The following is a 17814-nucleotide window of genomic DNA, read 5'->3' as shown; positions in this document are numbered from 1 at the left end:
CCTACATTTCCTGCTGCAGCTTCACATTAAAAGCTTTCCATCCACAAACCAGCAAGAGGCTCTTATTGTGTTTTTTAACAGTGTTTTTCTGTAATAGAAATTGGTCTACACTACAAGATTTTGACTTCCAGGCACTATTTAGTCAGCAGATCAGTTTTAAATATTGCAGGGAGGAAGAATCTCCTTTTTTTGCCGTGCATTCTTATTGAAAAACATTTACACTTTACCAGCACAGCTTAAATGGTTGCAGTTGCTCGGGCATCCCGACCACTATTCAAGAATTGCATTAGAAACACCTGCATACAGAGTGGTAAAGTCGTGCAGACACTGTACGTAACGCACACACAGTATGTGAAAGGGAAACTGATTTACTTGTTATGTATGGGAAGGTTCAGTATAGGGATGAACGATTAATCCTTTTCAAATCGCAAAAAAATGCGATTAGCTAATCGTGAAGACCGCGATTAATCAAATGTGAATTATTTAGTTAAATGTTTGGTGTTTACAGAAATGTCCTATTTTCAGTGGATCTCTCTTTTCTTTTGTAAAACTTTTTTTGACAGGATTGTAGACAGGTGCGATATGCAGGAAAATAATAATTATCACAAATTGAATCCTAATAGCAATATCTGGCAGGAAAATCACAATTCGATTCCCTCCCCCCTGCCCCAAATCGTTCAGTCCTAGGTCGGTATGAAAACGGTCCAGTATAAAAACGCCGCCCAATGATGATGATGTCGGTTGATTCATGTGTCCGTTCATCTGTCCAGCATTGTGGTCCAGAGCAGCATATTTGAACCTGCACACCCCTCATCAACTCAGATATCATCTGTCCGTAGTAAATATTCACAGTAGAATTAAATGGCACGATATTCTCTTGTCATATGGTCCATTCCCCACAAACATTTAGTTATAGCAAATAGCAGTCTGTTTAGTGTGGAAGCTGAGTGTCAGGCTGAAGATATGGTCCCTGGAGAGAGTGAATGCTGTTAAGGAGAGTGGGTTAGGCAGTTTGTCGTAGACCACACAGCTTTCTCTGTGACAGATGGGAGCTATTGACCTCTACACAGCTCTACCAGCCTGCACACACAAGGATCCTATTAAAGGATGGAGGGAGGGACAAATGGGGAGAAAGAGGACAGAGGGAGGAGAGGACAGCGATCAGGATGAAGAAGAGTGAAGATGATAAACACTCACTTGTACTGTAGTCTGTACCTTTTTTCCTTCTGTTATGTGCAGTGTCTGAATTATTGACTACGTTTACATGCACATATTTCAGTTTTTGCCCTTATTCCGAAAAAGACAATACTGCGACCAAGCTGTTTACATGGCTAATGAAAGTGAATACACTAATATTCCCGTTGACATGTAGCTGTGCAAAACAGGACCGAACCAGCTTCTTGAAAAAGATGCCGTTGCGATGTTTGTGCATATCCAAAAACCTGTATCCAAGTCTTTCATAATGTTTAAAAGTAGCCGTTTCTTCTTTTCTTTTGGGCATGCATCTCTACTGCAGTCCTGCAAACTGTTGGATGGTTGGTTTGTGTACAAATAGCAACGCCAAGAGGCCGTAAACTGTTGCAAACTGCGGCAAAACCCCCGATTGAGACGCATATTCCGAATGCCCTGTGTACATGTCTAAAGAATGCCTCTAAAACCCAAATAAATTTAGTAAATTCGGAAAAAGCCCTTATTTTCTAATATCCAAAGGGAATATGCTGTTTACATGACCCAAATCAAATTCAGAATATTGTCATATTCGGAATAATACTGAAATATTGGTGTGCATGTGACATACTTTACAGAGGACATTTTATATTGTGCAGAGGCCTGCATACATACACAGCAGATACAGACACACAAGCACAAATGGCTAAAGTCACCTGATTTAGTTCCATTCATTGACCAATGAAGGATACATAATGGGAACTATATTCTCAGAAAGGCGAAGCACTGCTACTTCTGCTACTTGGGCGGAGGGATTTGCTCGCAGCACCTTAGAAGCCCCGTGGTGAGGAGCAGAAGTAGCAGTGCTTCGCCTTTCTGAGAATATAGTTCCCAGTTTGAATACGATTAGAAGATGGCTGTGTCTCATGTGACCTTGTTATTTGTACACGCTGTGACTATACAAATCACAACATGTAAATAGGAAAATGTTGGCGTTATTTTGTCACTTATTCGGAGCAGTAGGCTAGATGGAGCCGGTTACCTCCAGGATCTGTGCTAAGCTAGGCTAGTGGTGGGGGCGTCAGACAGAGTTACAACACGCACGGAGATGAGAAGGATATGTATGGACTTATCTAACTCTGGGGGATACGGTGAATAAGACAAAGTCCCAATAAGTCGCCGTGTTCCTTTAAAACTTACAACATAAAGTAAGCTTTAAGTGCAATAGTAAACAATGCAGCGGTAATGTCCACCTCAGCTGAGAACAGAACTTTCTCTGCCTTCCCCAACCATGTAATATATTGAACGTTACCTGTAGAAATAATTCATAATAATCTGACACAAAAGAAATTCCCCATATAGCCTATTTTATCCATCCTCTTGTGCAAAGCTGAAGCGACAAGCAATTTAAGTTCTTTCTCTCCATAAACTCTAAAATATAGGATAGAAGACAGTCGATGAGGATAACTTAAACAATAATTATTGCTTTCATTATATTTCATATCGCACGACCTCTGTTCTCCTGTAAGTTTCACCAGCAAAAAGTTTAAAAAAATAAATAAAATGCGGTGATGAGGTTATCGTCACAGCCCTAGCCATGTGCTGAGTTAGCTAGCTAGCAAGTTAACTAATTGGGGAAGATAATTTGTGCCAATAATGTGGGCTGTGTGCAAACTTAAGGTTTAAAGTATACTTATTAAAAGTTTAAATGTTTTACAATAAATAATGAATCGAGATAGATGTGTTAAAACTCATCAGTTAGCATGCTCTATAAAGCTTTTGATGCGGACACAGCTTACACACTTCTAAACCATGCTTTTATTTTATTATTATTGATTATTGATCCTTCTCCCTCAAAACTGAGACAGTCCACACTAATTGCACTAGCCAATGGTAACAGATGTAAAAAACAAAGATGGGTCAACCTCTTGATGTGAAACCAAATGGTTTCCAAGCCTAACAGTCAATTGGCAGGGGTTTGGCGGTGTGAAAGAAGGCAGGGTTAGAACTTTTTTCTTAAGCCATGCAACTACTTCCATCACTTTTTGTGTCACGTATGCCTTCCAGGATAGACTGTGTTTGCCGTTATCCTAGTTTTCACGATTCTTTTTTGGAGACTACAAAGACACTTAAGAGACCGAATTCTTGGAGAGAGAATAGGGAGGCAGCGGGATGCAGTGAGGAGGAGGCTATTCACCCAGCCATCCAGTGTGGCCGTTGGAACGGGTGTGAACGCCTTTTATGGACGTGTCGTATGACACGTCCATAAAAGGCGTTAAAAATAAAATAAAAACGTCCATGTTTTTAAGCATTCTGAGGCCACTGCTATCAGGCTGCTCCTGATATAAGCTTATTAATACTGGCTTAGAGCGCACAACAAAAAAGGTAAAGAAAACTAACCTTGAAATGTATCCCAACATTAGCCACCTTTTAAAAAAAAAAAAAAAAAAATTAAAATAAATAAATAAATAAATTCAGGAACAATATTGCTCTCATATATTAGTTTTTACACTGTGCTCTCTCTGTATACTTTATTTCCTTTTTCATTTCATTCCATTTTATTTCATCTCTTTTCATCAGTCTTATTTTTAATGTTTATCTGTATTTTTATTTTTAACCAAAAGCCCTACTAGGGACAAGTGTCTTGAATTAGCTTCAGCTAAAAACACTATGATACATACATCAGATGACTGTTTAAGCTTACCTATGTTTTTTGTATCTGTCCCTATCTAAGTAAACATAAATAATAAAAACCTGACGCCAGATGATTTGTTACACATCTGAGGAGCTGTCATTGGAAACAGTTTGGTGCAGTGTTGGTTTTGTGTGTGTGTGTGTGTGTGTGTGTGTGTGTGTGTGTGTGTGTGTGCATGTGTGTGCGTGCGTGCGTGCGGCCTGGTGGCACAGCTGCAGACTGTCAGTCCAGATGGCTGCTGGGAGATCTTCTCTCACATATTCCTTATTGGATCTGGTTATATGGGAAGTGTCTACCAAGTCTTTCAGTCTCTTTTTCTCTTGCTCTCTCTCTCTCTCTCACACACACACACACACACACACACACACACACACACACACACACACACACACACACACACACACACACAAAGGAGTAGCAGTGGCAACTCGCCAGTGGACCACATGTAAACTGATACACAAAACCCTTTTCATGTTGTGCGGCAAGTTGTAGACTAAGAAATGACATCATCAGTATTCATACACTCTGAGTAAAGTTTTTTTTTTATCACAGCGTGTTCAAAGTTTTAATTATATTTTCAAACTGGTTTGGTCTTGGAAAAATGGCATGTAGCATAAAATAAGTCCAAAAAAGACCATGTTTTGCACGTCCATGTAGTTGGTGTTGTAGGACAAAAGTAAATATTGAAAGAAGGTAAAGTCTGCACAACAGCTTAATGCTCCGGAAACATACTTTAATAGTGCAAATAAGGCACAACGTTTTGGCCCACAATTTGGCCTTCCGCAGGTTTATTTTATTGCAATGACCCATGACCCATCACGAGTTCCTTTGTGTGCCGACTTTACCTTCACTGAACATGTAGCATGAAATAAGTAACCGTTTGTGGTAGGGGTGTACGATTCAGAAAATGTCACGATTGGATTCCGGTGTTTAGGCTCATGATTCGATTCAATATCGATTTTCGATTCAAAAAAACGATTCTTGATTTTTAAAAAAACGATTCACAGTATGTAAATGTAGTTACTTTTCCTGTGTGTGTGTGTGTGTATATGTATGTTTGTGTGTGTGTGTGTGTGTGTGTGTGTGTGTGTGTGTGTGTGTGTATATATCTTATACATCCCTTAGTACATTCATGTGGATTTTTTATTTAGTATCTTTTATGGTCCATATTATTCATGTGGATTTGTTTATTTGTTATTTTAACATCCTGTTGCGATGTATGTGCATGTTGTGTGTGACGTCTGTATGCTACTGGGACCTTGAATTTCCCCTTGGGGATCAATAAAGTATCTATCTATGTGATTGCAGTAGACATACAATTTAAAAAAAAAATATATTATTTGCATTTTATTTTTAAATATGAATCTATTTTTGGAATTCTGTGAATCGATTTGGAATCGGTAGAGCTTGAATCGGGATTCAAATACGAATAGAATTATTTATTTTTTGCACACCTTAGTTTATGGCATGTTAGACTAACAAAATTGCAAAGTTAAAAGGAGGTGATTTGTTTCCCGACATAAACTGCATGTGAGTGAATCGGTGTGTGTTGCCACAGCATACCTGACCTTGAAGGCTGATTGTGTGGAGATGGAGGGATGATTTCCAGCGGCGTCAGTTCACAGTCCAGTGGCCCCCTGCACGGCCTTCACACTGTGCTTACTATTACTTTTAAGTTTTAAATCAAACCACCCGCGTTTAACTTTGGTACATGCAGTTTTGTCTTGGTACAACATTATCCACGCTGGGGACAGCTTGTTTATTTTTATGCATTTGATTATTAAAAGCGGCACTAAGCTTTGTCTTGTTGTTAATAGTCTAGTTAATTGTTTACACACAACACTTTAAAATGAGGGCTGCAGCTAATAATATCTAATCAATTCCCTTTCTGTTGATTACTCCATTAATCAACTAATGATTTAGGCACTACTGAGGGCTGCTGCTCTCATTACAGATTATTTAGACATTCATCTATTTTCATCCATTCGTTTCTTAATTGAAGGTATGTGAGATTTTTTTAAATGTTAATTTAAAAAATATCATGCCTAATTCCCAAAATAATTATGCCATCATAATGCATGAATTCAGTGATACATTCTAAAATTTGAAATGTAGCATTTAAGTGTTTTACAGTCACAATGTTGTTTAGTAAATCACACGCAGATGGTAATGTACCCCTTCATTTAGGCATTTGTTATATACCAAAAGTACCCAAATTGTTTATTTGTGAACAACAAATTACTTTTTTTTTAAATTCACTTTTATTGAAAGGAAAGATATACTGTACATAGGTCTTGTACAGGTGTAATTATTTGAAGACACGTTGATGAAGAAAACAAGTACCTGCTTACTCATCTATACATAAGTACACATATACACATACTTCCAAAGATACAGTACGCTACGTATCATAAAAATATCTAAATAACAAGAAAGAAAGACCGAGAAATACAGCCAGTTATGGGCAAAGCAGCCCATTATCCTAAAATAGCAGACCGTCCTCAACCAGAAAACAACCGTATAGGTTGATTGTGCATCAGCTCATAACGACCCGCAATTACGTTTATTGTTAGGGGCTGACATCTCGTGGCTGTAGGCCTGTCGTGATAGTCAATATATGGACTTATCGCACGATCTATGGAAATGAGCTTGGTAGCTTTTGGAGACGCAATATATTGCAATTGATAATTTTCATATTTTGACGTACAAGTGAATATTACCAAAATTTTACTCTATCATCTTGTCTGCTTTCTGTATCGGAGGCAGAGGCGGGGCTCAGGCAGCGTCTCCACACACACACACACACACACACACACACACACACACACACACACACACACACACACACACACAGACACACACAGCGTATAGCGACAGGTCAAGAGAAGACGTGAACCCACTGTCTTATAGGCCCTATAGTGTTTTGTGACATCTACAGCCAGTCCCAATGGACTTGGTTTCAGAGCCGGGATCTTCAGCTCCGGTGTGGGAACATTTTGGCTTTAAGCCGAATGAGAGAGGAGAGCCAATTAACGTGGACGAGCCGGTATGTCTTCGTTTAAAAATAGTGGCAGCGAAAAGAGGCAATATAACTAACCTAAAATCTCCCCTAAAACATAACCATCCCACCCAGTTTTTCAACCTGGGAACAACAACCGCAGCTGGAGGTGGAGAGGGGTCTTCCACACTGTTACCTGTTACAGATGCTATTGTGCTATCGAACGAAATGACGCATGCTCACAGATTGCGTAACTCGCTATATAGCCAAAGAGATGCAGCCATTAAACATAGTCGAAAAACCAGCATTTAAAAATTGCTGCAAACTTTTGACAAATTATTATTATTAATAATTGTCAAAGATAACGTGCTTGTCCCAAACTGCCATTTCATCTACAACAAAGTAAAAGGCGACATTCTGAAGGAGATAAAAGACATCTCCTTTTACTCTGCCACTACAGATATGTGGTCAAGCTCAAATATGACCCTATACATGAGCTGGACCGTACACTACATAACTGCTGACTGGACTCTGCAGACAAAGTGTTTATAGAGACCAGATAAATACCCCAAAACCACACTGCTGATGTACTTGCTGAAGCCTGCTTCTGCTTTAGCACACTGGGAATTGGATGAGCGCAAAATGGCCTGTATAACTTCTGATTCCAATGTCGAAATATTCTTAAGAATTAAACATTCTTTGATCTTTGAAAGAGCGTGCTTACGTTATTATGCTATAATATTGTCATATTGTCATTATGTAATCAGTGGCATAAAATGGTCTTAAAATGACAATAATATTGTTTATCGCAATTTATTTTGGGACAATATATTGCACAACAAAATGGAGTTATCGTGACAGCCCTACGTGGCTGTAGTGAGATCGTGAGAGGAAGCGAGGTAGCGCCTGGGTGGCTCAGTTGGTAGGGCGCGCTCCCGTATGAAGAGGTTTTTTCCTCGACGCAGAGGCCCAGGTTTTCAATCTGACCTGCTGCAATTTCCTGCATGTCTTCCCCTTCTCTCTCCCCTTTCATGGTTTCCTGGTGATTTTAAGGCGGAAATGCCAGATCATAAATAAATAACACTCAAAAAGTCAAAACTTGCTAAAGAAGTCAAACTACAATCATTAGATCTGAGAAAAGTCTTTTGGTCCCATTCATTCATTCGGCTTAGGTGCTGCCCCAAATGGCTCGGGTAGGCGCCTGGTGGGGGGCACGCCCATGTGTGGAGGTTCTCTCCTCGGCCGCGGGCTCGACTCCGGCCTGCGGCCCTTTGTTACATGTAATTCCCCCTCTCTCTCTCTCTCCCCTTTCGTGTCTTCAGCTGTCCTATAGAAATGGAGGCCTGGAACTCCCAAAAAATGATCTTTAAAAAAAAAAATAGAAAAACTGCTCGGGTGCTTTGCTAAGAAGCATGAAAAGCAAAAGATCACTATTGCTGCTGAAATTTGAAGACTCAATTGCTAACCAGTTGCTTCAAAAGAAAAGGAAGTAGAACATGAGGAAGTGGACAGCTTGGATTTAGTGTGCATTGTTATTGTGTAATTTCCATATTTTTCATTTTTGCGTAGGGATTTTGGTTTGGACCCAGAGTGCAACAACGATTAGCCCAAACATGTATTATACCCACATTATTCAGACATGATATGTTTTAATTCGTACATCTCCATTTTTTACGGGAGAACATTTTTTACTTGTTATATTTACAGGCTATGGATTTTTTGAGACATTTTTATAAGCATGACTAGTAGAGATAATGTCCTTACTGATTCAACTGTTTCATAGCAACGAATGGAGGTTTTTCATTGAAATTAAAGCTCTTTTACTGACATTGATATTCTGACATCCTTTTTACATAAACTGAGCTGCATAACAAAGGGTAACCTTTGGGAATCATTTCACTTATGCTGAGTTAGGAGAATACTGCTTCTCTTTAAAATGGAAACAAGAATAGATGGAATTGAAAGGTAAATGTAGCCAGCCAGCTCTGATGTGGAAATAGGTGACCGTAGTTTGACTTGCCGCTGATTTATAATACTGGAGAAATCAACATTTCCACACTTTTTGGCCACTTTTGGGATTTGTTGGTACCTTTTTAGTGAAGTACAGTGGTGTGAAAAAGTGTTTGCCCCCTTCCTCATTTCCTGTTCCTTTGCATGTGTGTCACACTTAAGTGTTTCGGAACATCAAACCAATTTAAACAAAAGTCAAGGACAACACAAGTAAACACAAAATGCAATTTGTAAATGAAGGTGTTTATTATTAAAGGAGAAAAAAAATCCAAACCATCATGGCCCTGTGTGAAAAAAGTGATTGCCCCCTTGTTAAAACATACTATAACTGTGGTTGTCCACACCTGAGTTCAATTTCTCTAGCCACACCCAGGCCTGATTATTGCCACACCTGTTCACAATCAAGGCATCACTTAAATAGGAGCTGCTTGACACAGTAAGGTCCACCAGAAGATCCTTAAAAGCTACACATCATGCCGAGACCCAAAGAAATTCAGGAACAATTGAGAAAGAAAGTAATTGAGATCTATCAGTCTGGAAAGGGTTATAAAGCCATTTCCAAAGCTTTGGGAATCCAGCGAACCACAGTGAGAGCCATTATCCACAAATGGCGAAGACATGGAACAGTGGTGAACCTTCCCAGGAGTGGCCGGCCGCCCAAAATTACCCCAAGAGCGCAGCGACGACTCATCCAAGAGGTCACAAAAGACCCCACAACAACGTCCAAAGAACTGCAGGCCTCACTTGCCTCAGTTAAGGTCAGCGCTCATGCCTCCACCATCAGGAAAAGACTGGGCAAAATGGCCTGCATGGCAGAGTTCCAAGGAGAAAACCACTGCTGAGCAAAAAGAACATCAAAGCTCGTCTCAATTTCTCCAGAACACATCTTGATGATCCCCAAGACTTTTGGGACAACATTCTGTGGACCGATGAGACAAAAGTGGAACTCTTTGGAAGGTGTGTGTCCAAGTATATCTGGCGTAGAAGGAACACTGCATTTCATAAAAAGAACATTATACCAACTGTAAAATATGGTGGTGGCAGTGTGATGGTCTGGGGCTGTTTTGCTGCTTCAGGACCTGGAAGACTTGCCGTGATAAAAGGAACTATGAATTCTGCTGTCTACCAAGAGATCCTGAAGGAGAATGTCCGACCATCTGTTCGTGTACTCAAGCTGAAACGAACTTGGGTTCTGCAGCAGGACAATGATCCTAAACACACCAGCAAGTCCACCACCGAATGGCTGAAGAAAAAAACAAAATGAAGACTTTGGAATGGCCTAGCCAAAGTCCTGACCTGAATCCTATTGAGATGTTGTGGTATGACCTTAAAAGGCCGTTCATGCTCGAAAACCCTCTAATGTAACTGAATTAGGACAATTCTGCAAAGATGAGGGCCAAAATTCCTCCAGGACGCTGTAAAAGCCTCATTGCACGTTATCGCAAACGCTTGGTTGCAGTTGTTGCTGCTAAGGGTGGCCCAACCAGTTATTAGGTTTAGGGGCAATCACTTTTTCACACAGGGCCATGATGGTTTGGATTTTTTGGTCCTTTAATGATAAACACCTTCATTTACAAATTGCATTTTGTGTTTACTTGTGTTGTCCTTGACTATTGTTTAAATTGGTTTGATGTTCCGAAACACTTAAGTGTGACAAACATGCAAAGGAACAGGAAATGAGGAAGGGGGCAAACACTTTTTCACACCACTGTATTTCAGCCACTGACAGCTGACTGAGCAACAGAAGTTTAAATGAAAAAGAGATGAAGAGGAGGAATATGCAGGTTGACGCTGCAGTAACGGAGACAGACTAGAAAAGGCAGGGAATGTGTTTATTGATTTGATGGTCAAAATGGAATTATTAACAATTAGGTATAAGGAGAGAAAGTGTAGTAATGAGTAGGAGACATAGAGAGGAAAGGTTGGCAGAGAAGTGGATGGACTGAGGAAATAAAGAAAGTGGGTTGGAGCGCTGAGTCTGGAGCATGTTGTGATAGATGCCAGCACAGCCCTGTAATGCTTAATCCTGCCCTCATTGTTTCCCTCTCTTTCTCTCTCGCACACACACACACACACACACACACACACACACACACACACACACACACACACACACACACACACACACACATGCATATTAACATCCACGTTACACAAACACTCACACTGCCGCTATTGAGCACTGGCCCTGGGGATCAGTGTTTGGAAGCATTTGGAAACGGAGGGTGGCCAATGCTGCAATCAATGTCACACTTCCCTCCCTCTCGCCCAGTTCACTTCTTGTTCCTCATCCCACGCCGCTCTTCCCTCCCCTCCTCCTTCCTGTTGTCTGACAAACAGGCAGAATGTGAGGGCCCATTCACAGAGGAACGACGGAGTGTGTGAATGCGAACTGATGAGGTGTATATGTATTGGGAAAACAAAACGAGCCACGTAGCATCCCATAAGATAACATCTAGAATGTGAAGTGTGTTTATGTTTTCACGCATGTTTCTTATGAGTTACTGTTGGCAATATGATAACTGCTCAAACTACCAAGGTTGTGTAGACACACAATACAAGACTTGGTGAAGACTCTACATTGACAGTAAACCTGAGAGCAAGATGAGCTTCATTATATTTCAGATTTGGCCAGTGTTGGTAGGGGTTCCTTTTAAAACGTATTCCACTCCCGATTACTAAAAACATGCCCTAAAATGTAATTTGTAAGGCGACCAGGACAAATCTCTACTACAAATGTGAATGTGACAGCTCTTAAAGTGGCCATATTATGCTCATTTTCAGGTTCATAATTGTATTTAGAGGTTGTACCAGAATAGGTTTACATGGTTTAATTTTCAAAAAACACCATATTTTTGTTGTACTGCACATTGCTGCAGCTCCTCTTTTCACCCTGTGTGTTCAGGTCTCTGTTTTAGCTACAGAGTGAGACCTCTCAACTCCTGTAACATCTTTGTTGGCAGTCACACATGTGCAGTAGTTAGGTAAGCTCACAATTGCTAGCTAGCTGTTTCTCCAACTTCGGTCAGTACAAGGCAGGATTAGCCGGGAGACTTCTTCTAAACGAGGGCGCACTTCCAACTTTGCGTGGAATATCTGCAGAGCAGGGACTTGTTAGCCTGACAAGCGAGACCCACATCAAGATGTTGGGTCTGGGAACTCACCATTGACGGAGCTCAATCCGAGGGGCGGGATAAATGGTTTTCTTTCAAATTCCCTCTGCTCGAATAGGATAGCGCTACAACCAGGCAGAGCAACGAAGAACTTAGCGAAGCTAGTTGATAGATTAAACTTTTGTCGTATCCAGTCGGCAAAACTCCAAACACCTCTTCCTTTTTTAAGAATGATTTCTGTGTTGTTCTTTGTTCTTTTCTCAAAGAAAAGCTTAACTCCAAGTTTTCCAGAAGACTGCTATTCCCAGCAGCAGCAGCCATAAGCCCCGCCCACCAACTCTATACACAATGTGATTAGCCTGACCAAAATTTTTTTTTTCCAGCTCACAAGTCAACGGAGAGTGCCTTGACCCCCCTGGCTGCAAAATAAATTTGCTGCCACTAGGGTGCGTCTAGATTTCTAGGCTAGGGACTTGTAGTAGTTCTATACAATTTATTTTGTAGATTAGGGTGAATTTGTGTGTGTTGTAGCAGTGTTTTGCCATTGAGAACGAGCTAGCATGCAAGCATGCAACGGTTAGCCCCTCAGGCCCCTCGTTTCGGCTAGTGACGTAGAAAGCCGTGCAGATTTCGAACAGCTCACCCGGAGACTGAAGGCAGGTTAAATTCAGTAACCTTTTATCTCACTCAAAACACCATGGATGTTTGTTTTTCTCAAAGTTTGTATGCGTGTGGAAGCACCAGAGACACAAAATAACACCCTAAAAATCCCAGAAAAAGTGATTTTCTTTTTTTTTTTTTTTTTTTCATAATATGGGCACTTTAATCAGTCTGGTCCTGAACCTTAATTACATCTTCTGTCCTCCTCTCCTCTCTTCTGCTCTCAGGACTTCTCCCTTCAGGTGGAACACTGGTACAAAGGAGCGAATGCTAATCAAGGTGACAGACAGAGAGCCCAGCTTCCTGGCCCACCAGGGAAATGGTTATTCCCCCTGTGACCCCCCCACCCCTTGTCCTCCTGGAGGGGGCACCACCTCACGAGCCCGCCGATCATCTGGAGGTAACGCGCCTCCAGAACCCGACGGCTCCCCCATTCTCTACACCGACCGCCGCCAGTCCCCCTTCCTGAAGCGGGCTGAGCTGGGCGGAACCGGCACACACCGCCGCTCCTCGGCCGACTCGCAGCCTCCCTCGCCCCGCTACGCCTATGAACCCCCGCTTTACGAGGAGCCGCCCTCGGAGTACCAGCCCCCTCCCATTTACGAGGAGCCTCCCACTGACATGCACCTCTCTGACTCCTCCTTCTACGGCACTGGCAAGTCACCTGCTCGCAAGTCTTCAGCCCCCCTCTATCACTCCCCCAAGCAGGGCCAGTCGCCCTACGGCCAGCTGGTTTTAACCAGGCAGAAGTGTCCCGAAAAGACCCAGAGTCTGGAGTACAGTCCCGTGGGGAAGGAGTACGTCAAGCAGCTGGTGTACGTGGAGCAGTCGTCTTCCAGCCCTCGCTTCAAGACCGCCGACCGCCTGCTGCGTTACGGCACTACAGGGGGCTATGGTGGCTCATATGGGGGGTCCTATACTCTGCAGCACAGCCAGTCTCTGATCAGGGATCCCCGCCTGCTGCTGGACTACAGTGGGGAGGGAGGAGAAGGAGGCCAGAGGTTGCTTTATGAGGACTCCATATCCTGGACGTCCAGTCAGACCCACTCCCTCTCCTCTTCCTCCACAGGCGGCCCTGGGGCTTTCTCCCCCGGGGGGAACCGCAAACGTAAGAGCCGCAAGCCGTCCCTCCCCCAGGAGCTGGCGCGCTGCGTGGGGCCAGAGGGGGAGCTTGCAGGCACAGCATCGGAGGCGATGCTGGCCCAGGCCAGGCTGGCGTGGGAGGCCCAGCAGGTGATGAAACAGAGGAGCAGTTGGGACTCGGGGCAGGGCGGGGGGGCGGCCCAGGGCGGCGGCTCCAAAGACGGCTACGAGAGTGACGGGGCGCTGCCTCTGCCGTTACCGGGACCGGTGGTGAGGGCGTTCAGTGAGGATGAGGCGCTGGCGCAGAGCGACGGCCACCACTGGAAACGCAGCACCTTCGATCGGCTGGGCTTCCCCCAGGCCCTGCTGGAGAAAAGCCTCTCTGTCCAGACCAGCCTGGCCTCCCCTGAGCCTTACCTCCACCCTTCACAGGTACCGCTGCATGCTGGGAGTCTCTGTCCGCATCTAGGAGTACAGGATAATTCCAGTTTATTACAACTTGGGTCTTATTTTCATAGTTAGGTCAATGTTTTAGTTCGTCAGATCGTCTGACTGGTTTTGTTTCTTTCCCTGACTTTGTTGTAGTGATGTCACCACGTTCCCAGATCTCAGCAATTACTTTGAGTATTTTGAACTACCAAAATAAAACCCAAGTTTTGATAAACCCGAGTTATCATTTTAGGATATGGATACCCATCAGTTTATTTTGAAGTGATTTCAGCTCTCTGGCTTCTTAGCTGCTGACTATGATTCATATAATTTACAGACAATTAAACAAGATGCAGTATGTTAAAAGTCGAAGCTAAGATGCAAAGTGTATTGATTAACATACTGTGGAGCAGATGTAAATTCTAAAACGCTGCAATGTTATTTGACAACATGTGTGGAGCCAAGTGCAGAGCTATTGTGGTTACAATAATATTTGAACTATAAATAAGATCAGTTCATCAACTAGATAGTCACAGAGCTGAAGCCTTACCCTGAACTACAGCACACACGCACACACACACAAGCACACACACACACACACACACACACACACACACACACACACACACCCCGCATCAGTGAACGGCCCTGGTATTGTCCTGATGGAAAGTCATTGATGTTTCATGTAATGCTGCTGAGCCTTAGATTGGCTTATGTAATAGTCACACTGATGCCTGGTCTAGTGAGACATTATCACTACACCAGCAGTAGCACCATTCTCAGGGAACACACACACACATATAAACACACACACCTAGAATTGTAAAACAAAGGATATGCAAATGTGGTTCTTGCACCTGCTTTAGCTGTGTTATTATGGCACACCATCATCCAGCTCACACCATTGAATAAAGAAATCCTTGATTAGCAAAAGCTGCTTTTTTCTCTGGAGAATGTAGTTCTTGTATGTAGAACATTCCCAGACAGTGTACACACATCATGACATAATACATCCAGTACTGGAAATGCCTCACATTCCTTTTATATCACATGAGCTTCATCAGCAAATGGAATGGCCCAGTTGTCATTGGAATGTATATGCTCAGATTTTAAGTGCTCAGTGAAAAATGGAATTCTACTTCCCCATGGCAACTGGGCCATGTGATACAGTATGATTAAAAAGCTGCCGAACAGCTACTAAATGGACCTTAAGGTGAGATTGTTTAGTCAACTGTCGGTTTGTGTTGACCAGCTTTTAGTCAAGAATAGTTCCAATTTTACTAAACAAGTTTCCACTAACTTTGTGACAAATATATTGTATTTCACAAAAAAAGCCTCCCGCTGGTTTGAAGGTGGCAAGCTTTTAATGTGAAACAGCAAATGCCGCAGCTGTGCCCCCAAATTCTTTAATGTAATGCTGCTGGTTTATTGTACTGGCACCTTTTTTATATTCCAATTCAAGCAGTGAACATGGGAATGGGATGAGGCTCTGGGTAGCTCACCAAAGGAACACTGGAATATGTCAGTGTTGCAGAGCTTGACTCTGAAGATGCGGTCATGTTAAATTGTCATAGGCGCACCGTTCTGCCTTTTTGCTGAAGGCGCCCCGATCAGACAGAGCAAAGCCTTTTACGTCTTTGTTATTCTGCTAAGCAACCACAGAATCCCCCGTCCTCAGCTGAATCGTTATTTTGCGGTGAAGCTAAATGGCTTTGGCCGCTTTTCCGCCTGAGGTAGCTCACCTGGTAGAGCGCGCCCATATATAGAGGTGTACGCAGTGGTCGCGGGTTCGACTGCCGCATTTTGTTTGCCCTTTCTCTCTCCCCCTTCATGTCTTCAGCTGTCCTATACAAATAAAAGCTTAAAAATGCCCCAAAAATAACCTTAAAAAAAATAATGTGAGGCGCATAAAGCTGAAAAACGTGAGGTGCTCATCAACGCAAAAGCAGCGAGCCAAGCGCTTCACTCTCATTGAAAACAATTACAAAAAGTTGCCCCAGGCTACTGAAAGGTGCTCTGTCTAATCGAGACCTAAATCTGATGATAGGTTCCAGTCTGAGAGAACTAAAACACAACCAACCTGCATTTCTATAGAAACAGATAGCTGCGTGAGTTGGTTAAGTGTGATGTAAAGAGACAGACATGAAATGAACACATAAGCACTGGTTGGTATGACATTTGTCTTTATCGGAGTCCTCCGAGGCCCCGAGGACATCAGAGGGCTGGGAGGCACTTAGCCAAGAGGAAAATAGGCTCTTGCTCCTCTCTGTGTCTGTCTACTCCCACCATTTTCTCTCGCGCTTTCTCTTTCTTTTTAAATTCAGCAATGCAACGCTTCGGTTTAAAGCTGAGAGCGTGAAGAGATGAATCTGCTGAGCAGAATCCACCTTTGAAAGGAGAGAAAGAAGAGCAGTGGACAAAGTGGATGGAGAAGAGGAGAGAGAGAATGAAGGATGAAAAGGGATAGAGCAGACATACAAGTGTTTTATTCAGCAACGGAGAAGGACTGAGGACACCAGAATAGTTGCCATGTAAATTTGCAGCCACCAATGGGGCAAGCAAGGTTGTGGTGGGGAAAAATGTGAACCTTTATTCCACATAAATCTCAATGACATCGGCCAAAAAGTGAATGCAGCACAAGAATATTTAGAGAGTAGCATTCTATGTGTTCAACTTTTTAATTTAATTATATATAATAAGCGTATTCACTTTCTTTTTGAGAGTGAAATGTTCAGACTGATATCAATCCATCAGTCAGGATGTGGTTAGACTAGCTTAGCATAAAGACTGGAAGCACTGTTGAACATGTTACATCGGCCATTATCACAGCGGTCTACATCCCACCACAGGAGAGCACAGAGGCCGCCATATCGAATCTTTGCAAAGACCTGAACTGCTCACAGATCAGTAATAGTGACACTGCGCTCATTGTTGCAGGCGAAGTCCATCAGGCTAACCTTAAGAAGGTTATGGCTGATTTCCATGATATTGACTGTGCCACAAGGGAATAAATCTCTGCTATTCACCATTCAAAAACAGCTACAGAGCAGAATCGCTACCCACGCTCGGGAAGAGCGACCATGTGGCCATCTTGCTGAGGTCCAGGTGTTAACATACTCCAGGCCAGGAAATGGTGGGGCCAATCAGAGGCCGCCCTACAGTCTGCACTACATTATGCATAATTAGGCTTTGGCCGGTGTAAATATTTTAAAAGTGATTTGAAGCGCCAAACCAGACCGGTATTACAAATTTTGGTAACCCTTTACTTGAAGGTATCTACATAAGAGTCATGACACATGAACCCTAACCCTAACCATACCTTGTCATCACAAAAACCGAATGACACTTGCTAAAAGAAGCGTTATGTCATAAACGTTTAGGACTTGTTTATAATGTTTATGACACGTTCATGACAGTGTCATGTCACTCTTATGTAGATACCTTCAATTAAAGTGTACAGCCGCTCCTGAGTGAGCCCATAATGAGAGTATAGCGACTCCAGAGCAACTGAAATGCTATTTGAGTCTGTAATTATTAGTCCATATCCCTCGACCTTGCACTTCCGGGATTGCTCTGTTGCCGCCGGAAATTCTGCCGGATTTCACTCATTTAGGCCGGATATTCGTTGCCTTGGGCTTCCTTTGTGTTGTCATTTTAAA

At 42.7% G+C, this 17814-nt stretch overlaps 1 protein-coding gene across 1 annotated transcript in view; it reads left to right on the top strand.

Annotated features, from left to right (window-relative positions):
* Window positions 1–17814, top strand: part of arhgap39 (Rho GTPase activating protein 39) — a 125753-nt gene that overhangs the window by 84544 nt on the left and 23395 nt on the right. The window contains exon 3 of the mRNA XM_028588304.1: window positions 12871–14158. Within this exon, the coding sequence (XP_028444105.1) occupies window positions 12871–14158 (1288 nt within the window). The remainder of the gene's footprint in view (window positions 1–12870; window positions 14159–17814) is intronic.

The sequence above is a fragment of the Perca flavescens genome, chromosome 9 (assembly GCF_004354835.1).
Source record: "Perca flavescens isolate YP-PL-M2 chromosome 9, PFLA_1.0, whole genome shotgun sequence".
NCBI lineage: Eukaryota > Metazoa > Chordata > Actinopteri > Perciformes > Percidae > Perca > Perca flavescens.
Note: the sequence above shows the minus strand (reverse complement) of the source record. Positions and strands in the feature narration are given on the sequence as shown.